At 34.0% G+C, this 23,111-nt stretch overlaps 1 protein-coding gene across 1 annotated transcript; it reads right to left on the reverse strand.

Moving 5' to 3' along the window:
• Positions 1-4,568: 4,568 nt before the first annotated feature.
• LOC132553942 (katanin p80 WD40 repeat-containing subunit B1-like) lies at positions 4,569-22,969 on the reverse strand. The gene is made up of 18 exons (XM_060218236.1): positions 22,865-22,969; positions 19,785-19,915; positions 19,297-19,414; positions 18,713-18,813; positions 18,221-18,346; positions 17,895-18,010; positions 17,620-17,691; positions 16,777-16,927; positions 16,352-16,405; positions 15,068-15,150; positions 12,308-12,373; positions 11,892-12,061; positions 10,853-11,091; positions 10,364-10,513; positions 9,316-9,392; positions 8,578-8,652; positions 7,652-7,768; positions 4,569-4,701 (listed from the first exon to the last, which is right to left on the reverse strand). Exons 1-18 carry the CDS (start codon positions 22,893-22,895, stop codon positions 4,569-4,571), a joined length of 2,010 nt encoding a protein of 669 aa, XP_060074219.1. The 5' UTR covers positions 22,896-22,969.
• Between the last annotated feature and the right edge of the window lie 142 nt (positions 22,970-23,111).

Consider the following 23,111-nt stretch of genomic DNA (forward strand, 5'->3'; position numbering starts at 1 on the left):
TTTTGGTTATCTTTCACCTGTATCACTACAATTTGTTGAAAAATACTATACTTTTCTATGTAGTTAAAGAAATATTAGATATTAAATACATGTTCTTATGTAACAACCAGTCATGTGTGACATTACTATGATAACACATTATCAGACAAATGACCAGAATGAAGATGGTAATATAATAAAAGGATATTTTGGCGGAAGTATAATCATAAGTACACTAACGTAGAAAGTAGTGTGACGAGATGGCAATAAGATTATAGTGAAAACAGGCTGATTTGGTGATCTTCCATATGTACATAAGGCAGTAACAATGTACTGTCCCATAATAATCTATTCTACAATGAGAGTATATGGGCCCCCTCATCCCTGTATATGTACCAGTCCTCTGCAGCGTATCAAGATGGTTTGCTTGTCACTTAAAAAGATTGTTTTCTCTATATACTACTTTGAAGTCTCCAGTCAATGATATAATTTTGCTGTGTGACATTATATCCTACTGCCTATCTATTGATCTAAGACTCCTTTTCTTGTTGCTCTGACTGGTTGTAAATTTAGAAGTACATGTGGCTATTCAGAAAGTCCATTTATAAAGCAAGTTTGCATTTTGAATTTCAGCATATGAGGTACCCAAAATGGAATACCTTGTATTCTCAATCATTTTATAAAGGTTCTGACACCTTGTTACTTTAATTATGTGTACATCCATTTATCTGGAAATATCCAAGGATCTTGGTGTTGTCTTATGGCATCATTTCCAGGGATTTTTATTAATTTCAGTTTTATTTAAAAAAAAAAAAAAAAAAAAGAGTATACAGCTGACAAGCAACCATGAAATTCATTAATTTTTGTCACTAATATATATGCAGTTAGCATACACTGTATAAAAAGTATTTCACTTTGGACATCATTCTATTAGGGTTAGTTTGGCCATTACTTGTCAGTATCATTGTGCTAGCACAACTTTTGATCAAGGGGAGCTAACTGATGTTTGATAAGTATCCAGCCAGTAACTCACATGCTGAGAAGGTATACAAATGTAAAGGGCCATTTGAACAGCTGATAATGGAGTTGTTATTAAACATCCAATTAAAAGGTAGTTTTATGAATGAGAAATAAAAGCATAATTAAAGAATCTGTATAATTATTTAACATGTTAAAGGGAAGTAACTAGTCCCCACTGTGGATAACTGACAATCAAAAGTATACTGGTGTTTTGTTTGCAGGGTTTATCACCCTGTAAATAGCAAGGATCAATCATTATGAGGCTAAGTCTCCTTGTGAAAGCTGGTGGCTACCCTACTGAACAACATGCAGAAGTGTGATTAAAGTAATTTAATTTCATGTATTGATGCAGTGATTTTCTGCAATACAACAGTTTTGGAATTTATCACTGCTCTGTCTCACATACTATTATAATCAATTGGGATAAAATGTTTTGCCCAAGGACATAACCACAAAAGTACAGGATGGCCTGTAATCACAAACTGAAACACAGATAATATACTAAATTATTAGGAAATTGTTTAGCATCTAAGGGAGGTAAATTTTCACAATTATACACATTTTGTATTGTTTCTTAGTTTTTACCACTTCAAAAAATAAACCAAACTGATATAATTTTATTTCTCTTAAAGTTTAAATAGATATACTTATATTCAGTTTGATAAAGCAAAACAAACAGCACATTGCTGAGATAAGCATCAACTTAAAAGAAGGGTTCAGTGATTTGAGAAGCAAAAAAGAAAAAAAATCAAAATCACACAACCTTACATTTCAACATTTCAACATTACACATTATATAAAGAAATCAACATTTGGCAAAAATGTAAATAGTGGCAATTTCCATGCAAATAGGTGCAGATCACTTTAAATCCCTAGCTAAGCAGATGGAATCTTTAAAAAAAAAATCTGACTTTCATTCATAAAAGTGATAAACAGATTCACACTTACTTTAACAACATATTGTCTCATACATACAAATGGTCCTATTGGTAAATGTTGATATGACTGAATGCTACAGGTATCTGTTGACATGAAATATACGATATACTGTGATTTTATATGGTGTTCCTTGCATGGCTTATCAGCATTATTACATTCTTTCCTTTATAATGATTCAAAAACATTTCTATATTGGAGATACAATGACACAAAAATGGAATTATTTAAAAAAGAGAGATTATTTTTCTTCCAACCACCTGAATATATCTATATCAACTACATAACTTATCTGATAAATGACATCACTTAACATCACAAGTAATTATTTAATTTTCCCTCAACACTTTACCTTTCTCTTACCCAGGTACAACAATCAAATATAGTATACTTTGTATACTTACTTTGTTGAACTGATTATTGCTTAGAAGTTCGATATAAAGATGTAAAAACAGGCAGTTATACAGACACCAGTATGGTATTTTATAAGAGGTCCCAACATATCACCCAATTCATGTCATTTCCATACAGTTAGCACTGATACACTGGTATTTGATGATAGACATTAGAGAACTTGTAAAATTTTGGAATTAAAATGTCTTTTTAATGTCCTGTATGTTTAATGTAATGACACCTTTACTTTCAGGGGAGGTAACTGTGACACACCAGTGTCTAAATATAAAGGCACACTCTAGAATCCATCACTATAACTACAGTAATGTTTTCAATTAAGATTTCAGAAAGAATGTGAGGAAAGCAAAGTAAAACGTATGTATCAAATGTAAAAGAATCAAGTAATACATTTAAGCAAAGATAAATTTCTCTCCAGCACAGCTTTTTAAACTCTTGCTATATCTTAACTATATGGATCACTTTAATAGTTTCTGTAAAATATTCATTAATCTATTCATTTATAGCAGGAATGTGTTGGTAATGAAATGAGTCTTAATTGTTCAGAAATTGTGTAGAATCACATGTCATCAGTTGCCATAAACACTAAGAGATTAAGCATTTGTTTTATCTGACATGTCCCCTTTAATTAGTATATCATCAACTGTGCCAGGGGTAAAGGGATTTCATATTTTTTTCTGTCTTTTCTGTGCAGAAATACTTATTTCAGAAAATAGCTGAACTGTTATGAAAATTCTTATAGTTTTGCACTTCTTAAACCACTGGCCTTACAAATTCACAATAACCTTAAGACCATCGAATGATGGTGGGCTAAAAAGTGGGAGACCCCTTTATAAGGCAAGCTTGGGTGCTCTTGTGTTTGGGGAAGATCCATCATTTATTGTTTGTCATTAGGCTGTAAACTTCAGACCATACCACTACAAAGAAACGATAGCTTTATCAGTAACACTAGCATCAATTATCACATCCAACAGCTAGATTGTCAGCAGTCAAGATCCAAACCCACAGAATTTTGTGAAAATACAGATCAACATAAAGACCAAAGTATAAGAAATTCCTGACTAAAGGCCTCCTGAGCATGCTTGTATACCTAAATATACACTGTGTTACATACACAAATACACAGTGCATTACCATACACAGATATGCTCACTCCACAATTATTGCTAAAAGTGAGATAAGGCTTGTCACTGTGGTGTTAATACAATATTTATGCCTTAACTCATTTTGTAGACCACCATTATACACACAGGCACAAACTGTCTCACCATTGGTAAACCCAATGCATCATGTTCAGTCACCTCGGACAACAAAGTATCACATCTGAAAATAAGCTTTTAAAGGATATATCTAGAGTTAAACAATACACCCAGCAACGATGATGTAATGTGGGCCTATGGCAGGTAAAGCACAGTTCTGACCAATCACAATGCATCTCCTGATGAAGATCTCAACACATGCAGTACTTCACCAATCATGATAAACTCCCTAACGATGGATCAATCTAACGCATCTCCTTGTTGTCCATCTCATTTTAGGACATGTAGTACTGACCAATCCTAATCCTCACTTAATCGCCAATATATGTAGTCCTTCTCAATGCTGGACAATGATTACTATACATATCACAAACAGGGGATTTATACATCAGGCTGATCAAACAGTCTATGATGTCTTCTTAACCTTCTGTGTAGAATTTATATGTAAGAGTTGTCTCCCATATGTTAATGTTGCACAACACAACCTAGCACTAAGGTATATCATAAATAATCCATGGTAACACAATGTTGGAACTTAGTACTGTTCCATAAAGTCTCACAAACATTTTAACACAAGTAAATTCTGTGCTGAGACAGTCATATGAATCATAACGGATCAAATATGCTGGTCACCTCACATAAATTGTTAATGAGACTTGTAGTTCACAGAATATTCATTTTTCCCTGAATGTTTTGCCATTTGTTTGTAACACCTCTTAGTTGTAAAACACCAATTAAGGCTGTAACACTTCTGGTATGGAATATATTAACAGTTGTCTCCCTTCTGTTCCACAATAACATGTGTCTAGCAATTTAATTTCAAGTATCGATGCAGTTGCTTTCCACAATACAACAGTTTTGGAATTTAGCATCGCTCTGTCTCACATGTTATGTTACATAAATGACATGTTTGTGCTGAGACAGGGTTTGCAAATGTAATGGTTTAAATGCTTTTCCAGTGATCTATTCCAAGTTGTTCATAAGGATTTGTAGTTCACGCCAAACAGTGCCAACTTTCCCCTGAAGGTTCTTTCTCTTGTCCATGTCACTTCTAATTTGTAAAATAACACTATATGCGGCATTACACTTCCTATACCTAGAATGAAATCAGAAACATGCATCAAATATCAGTATTAATTCTAAAACAAAATGGAACAGATTAGAAATATTCCAAATTTAATGGTATGGGAGAAAAGGGAGATCACTCATCAAAGTAAATTAAATCAGAAACTGAAAGTAGAACATTAACTGTGTCTTCCATTCAATCACTTCTGGACAACCCCTATTAAATCTATTTGCCAAGTTTGTTTCTGAGAACACAATCTTTTCGTTGCAGTTAAACATAACATAAAAACAAAAACAACTATCATTGATGATCTCGAGCCAGTTTAGTCCTCCCCAGACAATCCTAATGAAAGGTCACTCTTATTTTGGTATTCCACCGGTATAATGCATTTTTCTTAATTTCATGTTACAAGACAGCTTAACGTGAGAAAGTACATTTTGTTTCCAGTTTAAACATTAATTGAATCCAGACCATTTTGCAAATTACAGTCACCACTTAATGTGAAATTAAATGCAAAGCAATTACCACCTCACCAATAGTATATAAGATAGAGCCTGCACAAGATAATGAACAGACAGACCCAACCAAGTATTATCTCAACAGCTCTCCATTAGGTACTTACTCTCTAAATGGTCCCAAATCATAAAATGAAATATTTGTACCCATGTTGTTTACAACCTAATAAATTTGGAACATCAGTGAAATGGTTAGTTGATTAACAGGATTAATAACAAATAAACACAGAAATGGTCTTATTGTATCCAAAATAGGATAAAATCTGATCTCATATCAAGACAACATACACTATACAAAGCCCTTCTTTCACTGGTTCATTGTAAATTTTCTAAACAATCTTCAGATTACTTAAATTTCCAAAGTTATTTACCAAATCAAATTTAACCAAAACAGTTTGATAGGAAATAGACCTCAAAGGCCTAAAGCATGTGGTATACATCACTTGCTATCCCCGAGTCTAATGTGGTATAATTGTGGTATATACACCTCAATATCCCTGACTTTATTGTGTTATACAATACTCCCTATCCCTGACTCTTTTGTAGTATAATTGTGGTATACACTGTCCCCTATCTCTGACTCTATTGTGGTATACACTACTCCCTATCCCTGACTCTATTGTGGTATAATTGTGGTATACACTGCCCCTATCACTGTGTCTATTGTGGTATAATTGTGGTATACACCAGTCCCTATCCCTGATTCTATTGTGGTATAATTGTGGTATACACTGCCCCCTATCACTATGTCTATTGTAGTATAATTGTGGTATACACTGCCCCCTATCACTGTGTCTATCGCGGTATACACAACTCCCTATCCCTGACTCTATTGTGGTATAAGTGTGGTATACACTACTCCCTATCCCTGACTCTATTGTAGTATAATTGTTGTATACACTGCCCCCTATCACTGTGTCTATTGTGGTATACACTACTCCCTATCCCTGACTCTATTGTAGTATAATTGTGGTATACACTGCCCTCTATCACTGTGTCTATTGTGGTATACACTACTCCCTATCCCTGACTCTATTGTGGTATACTAGTGGTATACACTGCCCCCTATCACTGTGTCTATTGTGGTATACACTACTCCCTATCCCTGACTCTATTGTGGTATACTTGTGGTATACACTGTCCCTATCAATGTGTCTATTGTGGTATACACCATTCCCTATCCCTGACTCTATTGTGGTATAATTGTGGTATACAATACTCCCTATCCCTGACTCTATTGTGGTATACTTGTGGTATACACTGCCCCTATCACTGTGTCTATTGTGGTATACACTACTCCCTATCCCTGACTCTATTGTGGTATAATTGTGGTATACACTGCCCCTATCACTGTGTCTATTGTGGTATACACTACTCCCTATCCCTGACTATTATGGTATAATTGTGGTATACACTGCCCCTATCACTGTGTCTATTGTGGTATACACTACTCCCTATCACTGTGTCTATTGTGGTATAATTGTGGTATACACTGCCCCTATCACTGTGTCTATTGTGGTATACACCACTCCCTATCCCTGACTCTATTCTAGTGTGATTGTGGTAAACACCAGCCACTATTCCTGATTCTATTGTGATATACACTACTCCCTATCCCTGACTCTATTGTGGTATAATTGTGGTATACACTACTCCCTATCCCTGACTCTATTGTGGTATACTTGTGGTATACACTGCCCCTATCACTGTGTCTATTGTGATATACACCACTCCCTATCACTGACTCTATTGTGGTATACTTGTGGTATACACTGCCCCTATCACTGTGTCTATTGTGATATACACCACTCCCTATCCCTGACTCTATTGTGGTATACTTGTGGTATACACTGCCCCTATCACTGTGTCTATTGTGGTATACACTGCCCCTATCACTGTGTCTATTGTGGTATACTTGTGGTATACACTAGCCGCTATTACTGATTCTATTGTGGTATACACTACTCCCTATCCCTGACTCTATTGTGGTATAATTGTGGTATACACTGCCCCCTATCACTGTGTCTATTGTGGTATAATTGTGGTATACACTACTCCCTATCCCTGACTCTATTGTGGTATAATTGTGGTATACACTGCCCCTATCACTGTGTCTATTGTGATATACACCACTCCCTTTCCCTGACTCTATTGTGGTATAATTGTGGTATACACTGCCCCTATCACTGTGTCTATTGTGGTATACACTACTCCCTATCCCTGACTATTATGGTATAATTGTGGTATACACTGCCCCTATCACTGTGTCTATTGTGGTATACACTACTCCCTATCCCTGACTCTATTGTGGTATAATTGTGGTATACACTGCCCCTATCACTGTGTTTATTGTGGTATACACCACTCCCTATCCCTGACTCTATTGTAGTCTGATTGTGGTAAACACCAGCCACTATTCCTGACTCTATTGTGGTATACAACAGACAACAATTAAGATGACTTACCTCTCCTCTCGTGAGATATCAACACCCACTGATGGGGGAGCAGTTAGATTTGATTTAATCACAGGCCCGAAGTTTCTCAGGATAATTTTTAAGGAATTACAGGCTGTCATAACATAACTGTCAAGTAAAAGGTAGGTATGAATTAATAACAATATCAAATTAAAATTCGATTCAATTAGACTTTTATAAAACAAAACTGATGTTGTACTTGCCATGACTGATAAAAGAAAATTTCATCATAACAAATCATTATTAACCTGAGACAGGTCCTAAAAACAGACTATCTCTCTGAAAAGTACACAAATTTTGTTTGGTGTTACCTGCTAGTGATGGTCCTGTCTCTATGTCAATATCCAATTTCAGAGAACATTTTTAATCAAGGAACCATGATGGCCACCTTGAATGTCCCAGTGATCAAACCTTAGGTGTTGACCGACCATGAACCATACCCAATTCTATAGTGAACATTTAACTGCTATATGATCATTTATCACATAGCTGACCTACTGTGTTTTGTCTTATGGCCGTGATAAATGATGTAAGACATAAATGGAACAACACTATTGTGACATCACAAACAAGTCATGCCTTTGTGAGATCACAAATAAGTCATGCCATTGTGACATCACAAATTGTCCCAGCAGTATAAATTGTATCATCTGTGATAGAATAAGCCTATCTAATTGGAAAATAAAAAAGTTTCTTCAAATATTTTTTTTCTTCAGAAATATGAATTAAATGATAAATAGAATGTCATATAGACTTTTTATGTATTATTTACAGGAAGAAAGTCAAACTGATTTACATCAATAATATGCAGTAAATGGAATTTAAATCTTTTCTGGTCTACTTGTTTTCAAATTTTTGTATATATCAATGGTCTGCTCTTGTCTTTTATAACCTTATAATGAAGGTTTGATATGTACCTGTCATATTTACTCTTCAGCAAATCTTTGATGTGAGGCAGTAAGGTAGCACATAGATCTAGACTCCAGAGTCCCCTTCAAAATACAGACAAGTAAAGTGAAACAGGCACAAAATATTTATACACTTATCATGCAGAAAAGGGGCCCAGAAAATGTCTCAGTTCAAACTTTCTCAAAAAGAACTTTTGATACAATTACACACATTTCATACTTGTTTGTGACAGACCACGATCCGATATAATCAGGTATTCAATTGTTTTACTTCATTTGATGCAAAGATCAGTCATAATTTTCACAATGATCATCAGCACTTTAATATCTTCTTGTGTTTTAGCAAAAGCAAAATTCTTACTATGCATAATAAAGAAGTAATTGTCAATAATATTCATTCTTGTATGAATTTTAGGTAAGAAAAGTTAATTAATGTTAAAATTACTGAAAAAAGAAAATATAACTGCAATGAAGAATGCATTCACTTTCTATAAATATTGAATACACAGTCAGTCGGTAACATAATCAATTAACTACATCCAAACCATATCCAATCTTAACTCATAACCACATACATTTTCACCAATTTCCTATCTTTAACACTTACACAATTCAGTGTCACTTTGCATGATATATCAACATTTTAATATCACATTTTCACCAATATGCCTTGATACCGTCTTTACAATAATCAATAGTTAAAACATTAAATAATGGACAGACTTTAATTTAAAATATCATACTTACGATTTGAGGTTAAGAACATTAAATAAATCTGCTAATACAGCTAGGTCATTCATACTAATGGCAGAGTCGACAGCAGTCTGTAAAACAGGAAATATACTCCCTTGTGAGGTGTTTGGATAGATATAATTTCCTGAATCATTATTCACATAGCAACATACTTGATTTCATTTAATACACTTTTTTATCCTACAGAACATAACTGAAATTTGATTTTATCTCACTTTATCAACCATCAAAAATGTTGCCTGTCTAAAGGGATGAGATGTTCAGCAACTATGGTAAATATATATAATTAACCTCAAACAACAGATCAAATTAAGCCTTAGCGCTTTCATTCCTGAATCTTCATGATGTTTGATAAATTGGTTAGATACATTATCTATGACGTCATAACAAGAGTGATTGTGTGACGTCGTAATTGTATGGGAGATCTCCATGTAGTCGCTACAGTTCTTTAACAATAATCTTTAGGTTTAATATATCTAATAAAATACATTTGCTGGACTAAAAGAAGAGAAAAAGAAATGTATTTGATTTGAACTTTAAAACCTAAACTAAACAGTATTGTTATAATTTTTGGAAGAGCATATAGTCGCCACTTTGTTAGTCTGTCTGTCAAAAGCATAATTTTGCCTAGTTTAACAAGGATCATGAAACTCGATGTATACATAAGTCATACTAAGGGAGCATAAATTTGTTTGAGTACACACTAGGATAACGTAACTTGGTATGTACATTGATCATACAAATGATGACGTGTAGTGTACCCAATTCAGGCCTGCAACCCCTTTAATACAGAGCTATTGCCCTGTGTTAATATTTTGTGTCTGGAGCAAAATTTTTAATTGCTTGTATTTAAATTAGAAGAAGCATTACAGGAACTTTGCTGATTGAAGACATAACAGGGATCTGTCAAACTAACTTTGCTAATTGCACAATGATCTATCTGACTGAATTTCATGATTGTACAATATTGTACATATCACAGATACCTACATCAATATCTTTGGTAATCACTATGCCAAGCACTAGAATTTGTCACACTGACCTTGGTATTTCCACTGGTCCACATAGCTCTCACAATCTGTATGTTTTTACTGCGACTTGACATCACTTGTGCCATTGCACCATGTCCTTTGGAAACAGCACCAATAACAGTGTCCTCATCGGGCTCTCCACTTGCTGCCGAGCCATTTTTCTGAAATATACATGTTTCCTTAAGTTTCCCCATGTCCATTTCTAACCCAGCATCGGATTAGCAGGAACGAAAAGGTTTATCAGTTAACTTTCAATTCTATTATCTCAAGTGTAAAACTTCAGACATAGGAGTAACTTTCACATTTTCTTCACATTCAAAGTTAAATTAATGAAACAAGAGAGATTTTAGTAAATTATATGATATCAAAATATGCAATTTGTTCAGTTTCACCGAAAGTTCCCTCTAGTTTTCACAATTAATGACTGAAGCTTTGAAGACTGCAACTTTAAAATGATTATGAAAACTGATGTTTTCTTTTGATTCACCATATTATCTTACAGGTAAGAAGTCTTCTGCAGCAATTCCAGGTACAGGATCAGGCTCTTTTGGTGGTGGTACTGGTGTTGGGTTAGGCTTTGGAGTAGAATTAGACACTTGAGGTTTGACAACTGGAGTTGCACTTGGTGTTTTGGAAACAGTACTTGGTTTGCTGGTAGTCTTGGAGACTGGCTTTGTCCGCTGTGTGGCTGGGGCTGGAGTAGGAGCTGGCTGATGTACAGGGAATACATCGGGTTGACCTGTATATAACACAGCAACAAATATTTGATAGAAATCTAGAAAAGTAAATAGATTTTATATCTAGTGATTATCAAAGCTATTAGATCCCTTGAGGGGATCTTGGTGATATATAAGAATTGGAGATAACAAACATAACTTTTTCATTCCCAGACTGGTTCCTGTCAGCCATTATATTCTGTCCCCAAAATAGATAGCTGGGGAGAAAGGGCTACCTACATATTAAAATTGAAAAATGATCTATTTTATATCTCTCAGTGAAAATAATCTGAAGCTGTCAAAATCCACTTGTTAGCCATATTAATTCTCTTTCACTTCCAAAACAGACAATGCACAACATGAGAATATAGGGGACCTACATACGTTATTATGAACAATGCATCAAACACTTCTCTTAGAAAACCAATAACAAGAATTGTTTAAGGACAGACGATGAACCATGGAGACTGATTAGAACATTCCATCATTTAATGATCTACGGGTGGTTAGCTAAAAATCAATTATTTTCTTTAATATTTCATATATTTCACTCATGGCGCTTATGCAAAATACCTATACTCTGTCATACTTGTGAAATATATATGATATTTTAGGAAATCATCAAATATTTTCTATGTACTTAACCAGGGATATGCCTTCCATCTTAGTTCTTTTCAAATACAGACTCCCATTTTTCCCCTTGTTACCCTCAGGACTTCCCATTTCAAATATTGACTATTACTCCCCCCTCTTCGTTTTTTCCCTGTGACCATCATATAAGTGCGGAGTAACCTATCTAGCTTACATCCTGTTTTACACATACCATCCTCAGGAGGTGGCATGAAGGGTGACTGCCTAGTGGGAGAGCGTGAGATCTTGGACTTTGTTTGGAATATGCTCTGGTAGTCTTTGGGGTTCTGTATGTCTGCAACAGATTCATCTGATCCATCATCCTTGTCATGTGTTGGTTCTTCAGCCTCTTCTTTAGGTACACTGTAATGTAAAATTCTGTCAGTGGTAACATGCAATAGCAGACCTCATAAATAGGGTCTGAACATATTTAAACATGCTCATTAAAATGGGAATTTTATTTCTTTCAGATTAAAATATTTCCTATTCACAATTATTACATGTATATTTCCTGGCCATTTTGGAATCTTTTTTATCAAATTTGAAAGTTCATTCTTTTGCTAGTTTTTTCCTTTAACAAAATTTTTACAAAATTTTAACAGAACATACCTTGCCTGTCTTGTTGATGAGGTGGGAGGTCGTTCTGTGATGAAACTCCTTCTACCACTACTGCTCCTAAAACAATAATATCAGCATGTAAGAGCAAAGGATCAAATGACACAATACCACAGACAAATAAAGAAACTTAATTAGTACAAACCTTCAAATACAAAAAGTGCTAGTCAATGCTGTATATAAAGATCATTCTAAGGCCAAAAATGATCTGTACTAACAGGTTAGAAAATTTTGCTAATTCAACCAATTTTGTTTATTGTTTTTTATCAAGAGTAAACGGTTTAATCTATGTGTAATGATATTTTGTATAAATTCTATCACTGCTAAGTATGCACATTTATGTAACTTCTATCAGTGCATTACCTAGAGACCACAGAACCGATGTCATTCCACAGTACTCTCCTTTATTACTATTCAGTTGGTTATTTCTTATACAAACTGAGGTAATACTCGGAATGAACAAATATAGCTCTGTAATAATTTAATCAATTAATCTTGTAAAATACTAAATCATGTACAAGATACACCTACATGTAATAAATAACTCAGATTGTGGACTAATACACCTATATCAGAAAGAGTCGTCAGTCAACACCAAGATTCATGCCTCAGTATACACACTCCGTTACTCTCTGAGTCACATAGTATGATTACTCCCATTGAATTTCTTATTTTAAGCCTGTTCTTAAATCATATTTATTTAGACTTGTTATGTGTCGTGACACTTCATTGATCTATAATATGCTGTGACACTTACTTATACTGATAATGTAATGTGACACTTACTAAGACTGATTGTGTGATGTGACACTTCAATAATCTATAATGTGATGTGACACTTCAATTATCTATAATGTGATGTGACACTTCAATAATCTATAATGTGATGTGACACTTACTTAGACTGATTGTGTGATGTGACACTTCAATAATCTATAATGTGATGTGACACTTCAATTATCTATAATGTGATGTGACACTTCAATAATCTATAATATACTGTGACACTTCAATAATCTATAATGTGATGTGACACTTACTTAGACTGATTGTGTGATGTGACACTTCAATAATCTATAATGTGATGTGACACTTCAATAATCTATAATGTGATGTGACACTTCAATAATCTATAATGTGATGTGACACTTCAATAATCTATAATGTGATGTGACACTTCAATTATCTATAATGTGATGTGACACTTCAATAATCTATAATATACTGTGACACTTCAATAATCTATAATGTGATGTGACACTTCAATAATCTATAATATACTGTGACACTTCAATAATCTATAATGTGATGTGACACTTCAATTATCTATAATGTGATGTGACACATCAATAATCTATAATGTGATGTGACACTTACTTAGACTGATTGTGTGATGTGACACTTCAATAATCTATAATGTGATGTGACACTTCAATAATCTATAATGTGATGTGACACTTCAATAATCTATAATGTGATGTGACACTTCAATAATCTATAATGTGATGTGACACTTCAATTATCTATAATGTGATGTGACACTTCAATAATCTATAATGTGATGTGACACATCAATAATCTATAATGTGATGTGACACTTCAATTATCTATAATGTGCTGTGACACTTACTTAGACTGATTGTGTGATGTGACACTTCAATAATCTATAATGTAATGTGACACTTCAATAATCTATAATGTGATGTGACACATCAATTATCTATAATGTGATGTGACACTTCAATTATCTATAATGTGATGTGACACTTCATTGATCTATAATGTGCTGTGACACTTACTAAGACTGATTGTGTGATGTGACACTTCAATAATCTATAATGTGATGTGACACTTACTTAGACTGATTGTGTGATGTGACACTTCAATAATCTATAATGTGATGTGACACTTCAATTATCTATAATGTGCTGTGACACTTACTTAGACTGATTGTGTGATGTGACACTTCAATAATCTATAATGTAATGTGACACTTCAATAATCTATAATGTGATGTGACACATCAATTATCTATAATGTGATGTGACACTTCAATTATCTATAATGTGATGTGACACTTCATTGATCTATAATGTGCTGTGACACTTACTAAGACTGATTGTGTGATGTGACACTTCAATAATCTATAATGTGATGTGACACTTACTTAGACTGATTGTGTGATGTGACACTTCAATAATCTATAATGTGATGTGACACTTCAATTATCTATAATGTGATGTGACACTTCAATAATCTATAATATACTGTGACACTTCAATAATCTATAATGTGATGTGACACTTCAATTATCTATAATGTGATGTGACACTTCAATAATCTATAATGTGATGTGACACTTACTTAGACTGATTGTGTGATATGACACTTCAATAATCTATAATGTGATGTGACACTTCAATAATCTATAATGTGATGTGACACTTCAATAATCTATAATGTGATGTGACACATCAATAATCTATAATGTGATGTGACACTTCAATAATCTATAATGTGATGTGACACTTCAATAATCTATAATGTGATGTGACACTTCAATAATCTATAATGTGATGTGACACATCAATAATCTATAATGTGATGTGACACTTCAATAATCTATAATGTAATGTGACACTTCAATAATCTATAATGTGATGTGACACATCAATAATCTATAATGTGATGTGACACTTCAATAATCTATAATGTGATGTGACACTTCAATAATCTATGTGATGTGACACTTACTTAGACTGATTATGAGCCGTCACACCTATAGAAGGACTGGGAGGACTATCAGAATGAGGCACAGTGCCACAAGGCTTCACTCTCTGCAGATAAAATGTTGCAACATTTAATTAAACATTACAATTGAATTCAATCAGAACTGAAAATGAATATGACTTTATAATGAAGGCAAACAGCACAGTAAACTTTCAGCCAGCTCTAATAGGCAGGTAGTTCAAACCCATGATCTTTTTTCAACAAAAACAATAATGTTCTGTCTAGTAATAGTTCAAACCCTTTCTTGACTTGTTTCACTTACAATTCAAATATTCAAACATATTGTGAGACTGTGCATATCACTATTGATAAAGGCATTGGGGTCACAATAACTGTTATATGTGGTCACTATTCACATAACATTAAACACTGTGGGTAGCTGACTGAAAATGACCATCATATACAACTGCCAAATTAAACACATACACGTCTATTAATTATCATTGATTAGAGTGATTCCTGTCACATCTTGCTTAATATCATGCTTTTGCCAGCTGACACAACTTGAGGCCCCAACTCTGTATTACAAGCAATCAGAAGGTTTTTATACTGAATGTTGGAATGTTCATTGTCAAAGTGCAACAGTGTTTCACTTCACATTTCAACATGATAATCATGTCACTATTCATTATGTCAAATAAATAATAGTAGGAGTCATAGAGATTTTAACAAACATTAATCTGTAGTCATAAATCTCAATCCACACTCAACATACTAATATGTCAACTCTAACTTCTGCCAACACACAAGCATATATGCATTTCTTCTCACTACATTTCACATGATTTCTTTGTAGCAATACCCAGCGTGAAGAAGAACAAACTAAAAGTGTGTGATTCCTTAACAGTCAATTAACAAGTTTTGCAGTATCCAAATTTTTCAAAAGATAATACTTTGTAAATGACATTTCTTTTCTTGAGAAAATGTCATTATCAATCTGTAGTTTCATGCCTTGCTAGGACACTTTTAAACACTTTATTGTGATTTTGTGCTTTGTCAACTCTGACAATAGAATTCTGTAAATTCCTGACAGGTTCATCAATATCTATTTAGATTTGTTTGAACTGACTAAGGTTTAACATAATTGTTATGTTTAATGAACATGATTGTGAAAAGCAATTCACACAACAATAACAATAAAATTCACAATTTGTATATATTTTACTGAATTCATTACAATCATTCCATTTACTCATGATACAGGTACCATATATAACTGTTCTACGTAATATTTGAAATGTTACATACCTGTAAATCTACCACAAAACTGGACACATTTGTCTTACTAAACGAAGCACATATCTGAAAGACAATAGATATTGTAGTTATTTCACATTGTTTTCATTTGCAGCAGCAAGCTAAAAACCTCAGTTCTTTATAGGTATTATGAACTTGCACTTACTGTGAAATGCAAACAAATGGACCTAAGTGGGTAAACTTATAGATTGACCATTGCAGGTAAGGCATGTACCATTTTTGTTCACCTTATACTGAAATACATGTTGACATCAATTGAAGGAGAGATACTTTTCATATCAGTCAAGTAAATGATTTGGTTATTTCAAGCTCTTTATCTAATTACACAAGTGGAAAAAGATAATGTTTTTTTCTAAAACTAATGAAACTGCCACTGTGAGTTTGTTTCCTCCCCCCATCCCCAATATAACACTTACCAGCTGGTTCTGAGCCACCCCTATATCTGCCACCTCACCCCAGCTCATTGGGATAGAGTCAAAGCACTTTGCAGGTTCCCATCCATAAACCTTCATTGTGTCACGACCTCCACTAAACATACATTGACCCTCAGGATGGAAAAATATCCGTCTGAAAAATCAATTACAACAGTGATACACCTTTAATATAAAATGAGTCATTTCTTTATCGTTCTTGAGGATTTGATTATTTACCAAAAGGAAGGGGGGAGAGGGGGTAGTATCAGTGAATCTTAGGAATGTTCCTTTACCCTGGACACAACAGTTTTAACAAAGGGCAATAACCCTGTAATTGATGGGTTGGTACACTGCACATCATTGCTTCCGAATGAAAGGAAGACAATTCAAGATCAAATGAGACTAATGTTAACCCAATGAGATGGAATATGGTTTGGTATTGCTCTATGCATAATGTTCTTTAAAAGTTTACCAAATTCAAAAAATATACATAGAAATACTGATATCAAATTTACTGAGCATTCAGTTGACCTGAAGGGTCAAAACATATATAGAACAGACACGTCCCTTTAATCCAAAGAGTCAAAACTCATTTTTGGGAGTCAAATACTTGCTATGCATTCAAATGTGAGAATAGATACACTGTATTATAAATACATATTTTAAAAAGTTTTATCCACTGAATTGGGGACCAAATGTACAGTAAAACAAGCATATTGCTGTTTCATATCTACATTTCTATATTCTCTACACTTTCTTGTGTCATTAACTTAAGCTTGATAAAAAGAATCGGCATAATGCTTAGAAATTCCTGAACTATTTGTATTTCATTGTTGGGTGAACTACCTGATAGGCGTTGAATCTCCGTCTGTTGTTGATACCATCTTAAACGTCTCTAAGTCCCAAAATTTTACAGTTCTGAAACAGGATTAATATGTCAAAAGGTTTCAGCAATGATGAAGCATCATGTCAAACCAGACAAACAATGATAATGACATATGTTTTTGCAGTCAAGATATAAAACACTTCTCTCACTCTACAAGCTGTAAATATTTTACAGTTTTTCTTGCATGATGTTTTCACACTTATCCCCATGTTGAAATTAATATGGTTTTACTAACCTGTCCGAGCTGCCTGAGGCAATCAACAGTTCATTTGGGTGAAATTCTACAACATTGACAGGCCCTGTGTGTTCTGAAAGCTCTGTCAGCATTCGACCAGCTGTGATGTCCCATATCTGAAATTAAAATATATAGGTATAGAAAATAAAATATTTCAAATGTGTCATAATTAATATAATTGACATTTTCAATTATTAGCAACATAATTTTTGTTGAGTTTTATTAACAACAGGCTATTTGGAATTTAGTTTTCCAATTCTCATCAAAAACCAAATCTTTTCAACAATAAATTTTAAGTACATTCCCTGTGATGTTTTGTACACTACCTTCACCAGTCCATCGTCACTGGCTGAAGCTATCCACTTGCCATCAGGACTAAAGCGTACACAGTTGACGTAGTTTGTGTGACCTTTATATGTGTAGATGCATCCCTTTCGTCGTATATCCCATAACTACACAGGAAGACAACATAAATGAGAGGTAATAAAGATTACATGCAACATTTGGAAAGCATTAAGGGGAGATAATACAAACTGAGAGAGGTGTTGGCAACTGGGAAGAATACAGATCATAGACATTAACAGAATACATAGAAGCTAAGATAAATACCTCTAAATATCAAAGTTAATGTTCTCTATTCTATGACATTTGATTCAATATGTACCTTCTTTTTGCTACTTAGTTCCCAGATAGAAAAAAATGTCCCAACAACAGAGTTTCACTAGCTGCAGAATGCACTAAATTTCACAATGTTTACATTTTTAATGATGGTTATTGAAAATCCTTTTTTGTTATGTCCATCTTCAAAGGCTACCTACCTTTATATTGCAGTCCATAGACCCTGAAGCAGCATAGTCTCCAAATGGGTGGAAGTCCAGACTCTTAATGCTTGAATTGTGACCAGTAAGTGTTCTCATTACTGAAACCAAAATTGAAAATATAGTATAAGCTCAGAGAAATTAAATCACATTTTATTTTAAGATAACATTGTTTAAAGAAACATCCACATAAGAGTATACATATTAAGGTAAGGAGATTAAGATAGCACAAACACAATTCTTAACTCTACACAGAATTTTTCACCAATGTAAGTTATGTCACGAACATCTAGGTTTTCTGTGCTTTTTGAGGGTATTTTCAGTTAGTTCCAGTGCACCATTTCCAAAATTTTGATAAGTCCAGTTACAAAGAGATATAGTGGGTTCTAGGAATTTCAGTGTGTTCAAAAAGAAAAGCGCAAGTCCATATTAAAAGATACTGCAGTCTAACATTTTTGCCTGTGATACATAAAATCACTTGCACATCATTTTGTTGCTTTTGGCAGTGTTATTTACACCATAATAAACCAATTTCCTCCATGATCACTCGAGTTTTGAAAACACATTTTTCTATGCCAGCTTACTTTTTGCTTCTTCTAGGTTCCATATTTTCAAGGCTCCTGACACTGATCCTGCTAGTACAATTTCCTCTTCATGGCCAAAGCGTACTGCTTCTACTGGAGTTGTATGCCCCGTCAGACTCTGTAATGAGGTTAATGGCATGATATGTAAGTGTCAAAAATATCAAAGTCAGTTATCAGTTATATTTTTAACAGCAAAACATGTTTAAATGTCTATTTTTTACTTTTTTGTAGCATCATAGTCAATGCTTGCCTATACTTTTTTATCCATATATGGTCAGTTAAGTAAAGCCCTAAAAATCATATAGCAGTAATTTATGTCAAAATTTAGAATAAACAAACTTACTCAAACAATTGGAATAACAAAATAACTTAAACTAGGCAAGCTCTTTACTGGTGATGTTTGTTTCAAGCTAACATAAATAGGACCTATACAAGTTCACTGAACTTGAAGTCAATCTCTCCTCAGTTTGTTAGAATACAATACCTACCATGATACAGTTGGGCTTGCCTACAGCCCATAAATTGACCTTTCTGTCTTCCCCTCCAGTCACCATCACCCGGCCGGACTTGTGTCCTATAGCAAGGCAATTCACATTGGCACCATGGGCCACAAACTCCTCTGAAATTATCAATACATGTAAAAACTTTAACAATTCAACCTTAAATAATTCATGTGAATGCTCTGAGATACCTGGTAAGTGTGTAGGCAGCAACAAGCAATATCCAAATATTTTTCAAGGGTTCATTAAAAGTTCTCATCTGTAAAACAGAGATCTCAGATCGATATTGGCACCCACCATTGATTCATCTTTATTTGCTCTTTGAAAGTTGGATTTTTCCCTAATTTTCTCTTCCTTTCTCTGTTTTTGCTCTTATTGACTAGAAATTTGAACATTCATTTGCAGACATAGCGATGATGATCTATACCTGCCAAATCCAAGATGGTAGCTTGAAACCCATTTTGTTTATCTGATCAGTCTAAAAATCTAATGGGCACAAGAAGAGACCAAAGGTAACATTGTATGAAATTTGAGAGAGATCCATTCCCTACTTCTCAAAAAATAGGGATAACAAATTTTACTAAGTGAAATGCAAGATGGCTGCCTGTCAGCCACTTTCTTTCTCTGATCAGTCCCAAACTCCAACAGGCACAACTAGCGACAAAGACGAACCTATAAATGAAATTTGAGAAATATCCTTGCAGTCTTTCTCAAAAAGCAGTGATTACAAACTTGCAAAATCACACACTCCAAGATGGCTGCCTGTAAGCCAATTCATATTTTGGATCAGTCCAAAACTCCAACGGGCACAACTTAGGACCAAGAGGAACCTATGAATGAAATTTTAGAATATCTATGCAGTCCTTCTTAAGAAATGATGATATCACACTTGCAAAGTCAAAATCAATGATGGCTACCTGTCCACCATTTTCTTTTTCTGATCAATTCTAAAATCAAAGGAGCACAACAAAGGACCAAGGAGAATCTTCACATGTAATATGAGAAAGATCTATCCAGTATATCTCAATAAAAAGTGATAACAAACATTGTTACAGACAGACCACAGACATAGTGCAATTTGAACAGCCCACCATCCTATGATGGTGGGCTAAGAAACATTGCATTTGTAAATTGCAAGGTATCAAGAGTGCTTACAATATTTATCAAATATGATTTGTTAAAAATGCCAAAATGAGAACTAAATAACAGTAAGTAAAATATATGGTCCAATTTGATAAATAAATTCAGGGATTTTCTTTCTCCCAAGCTTGATGTAACATTTCAGGTGTTCATTTATTTAACGGTAACAATAACATTCTTGCTAAATGCAAATTGTAAGTTCAAATTGTAAAATTTCATTTTAAATTTGATACAGAGGAGATAGAAATTGTCAAAAGCTTCACATACTTGGGCACTGTTTTTTCTCGCACCTGTTCCTTTAATGAAGCTAAAAATTACAACGTTAAAAAAGCAACTATTGCAATGTATGATGTTTAAAAAAAGGGAAGGTTGTATAACCTCTCTAATCAATGTATTTATGATTTGTATGATAAAATCGTTAAACCTATATTATTGTATGGATGTGAGATTTGGGGTTTTACAAATCTACAAGTTATTGAGAGAGCTCACTTCAAATTTTCTAAATTGTTACTTGGGATCAAACGTAGTACACCATCGTTTAAGCTTATCCATTGAATATTTCAGTTAAAACGAGAATGTTGACTTATTGGTCTCAATTGATTAATTCAAAAGAAAACAAACTTAATGTTGTAATGTATAAACTTTTATGTCATAATCAATATAATAATAATAAAATGCAAAATAGTATCTTTTTTTCCCAATTTAGACCCCAAGTTTTCCCATTTCTAAGGGCCCCGGGCCCCAATCCCAAAATGGGGTGTGAGAGCCCTGTGGTACCCAGTTGTTCAGGACTTGAAAAAGACTTCTTAGTACCTTTTAATGAGTCATTTCAGTTCAAAACTTTGTAAACTGTTGCAGTGCTATAATGCATAATTTTTTCTCATTGGTGTATTCAATGATAATCTCTCTCCTGTATTGATGAACAAACAAGACACCAGAAAATAGGCCTTCTTAGGTGAGCGATTATTTATCTTTTGATGCTTGAAAATAGCACACATTGGTCGGTCGTGTCTTCTGCCCATTAAACATCCAGTCCTATCCCAGCTCATTGTTGCATTAGAAAAATGAAAATTAAAACTAAAAATATGGACAGGCTCCTGAAATTTCAATACTTGCTCAGGGTTGATTCTCTCTATCCATACTGTCTTATAATACTGAAAGAAGTGATATAACATCACCAAAAAAAGATGATTTCATACTCAGTTTGACCTATAGCATTAGCTGGTGTCTGAAAAGGTAACAACAAATATTGGCCAATAATCAAACTGCCGTGGTTAATAACCAAACTCCTCGAAATTACAAATCTGTGTTATCAAAATGTTCCACCTAAGTACCAAAACATCCAAGCACCAAACAATTTGGTACTGAAACGTCTCTAATCGGTTACTTTAATGAGTAGAAGTCAAGAGCACAGGTCAACCCTACTTGCATCGACTAATGGGAACTTCCTGTTAGTCAAGTATAGATTGTCCTCCTACAGATTGTAGTTGAGAGCATGTTTTTATCACTCATTAATGTTAAAATTGTACAATTTATGGTGAATAGACATATGTTGTAATGAAGGATGCATGGTATGACTTCATTGTACACGATACCGTCTTGCTGTGTCAATACCTCTTTGAAGTAAGCATGTAATTTTCTAAACAATATTCATGAAAACCATTGTTAGGATCCACAAGCAGGTGTGACCGAGATTGGATCCTTTACAGTTTACATAAACATATCAGTATACTGTAAACAGAAAATTTCATAGATACCATGTTTTCAGACCAGTGATCTGGTTTCAATGCATTTGACGATACAGAAACCGTTCATTTAAACACCACATTAATGTAACAACATATAAACACAACACATTGCACATATGGCTAAAACAGAGTAGCGTGTGATCGTAACTAGTGACTTTTTTGGCTAAATTGCTAACTTACGAAGTTTCCATGCTCTTTTAGTATGTGACATCTTAAGTTCTATAAGGTTTCTTCAAGCACAGTTAGCCTATTGGTTTCTCTGTGGAAACGTTACAAAAGTTCATTCCTAAACACTCTCCGGATCCATTGCTTAGTCTTTGGTATTTAAAGTGTCATTCTTAGGTCTGAAGAGGCATGACAATTGTTAAAAGTGCTCATCAGGGAAATATGGCTGTAACAGTTATGTGTCGACTTCGTTTATTGGATA

Source organism: Ylistrum balloti, unplaced genomic scaffold (genome assembly GCF_031769215.1).
Source record: "Ylistrum balloti isolate Yb309-2 unplaced genomic scaffold, AGI_CSIRO_Ybal_v1 Utg370368, whole genome shotgun sequence".
Taxonomy (NCBI): domain Eukaryota; kingdom Metazoa; phylum Mollusca; class Bivalvia; order Pectinida; family Pectinidae; genus Ylistrum; species Ylistrum balloti.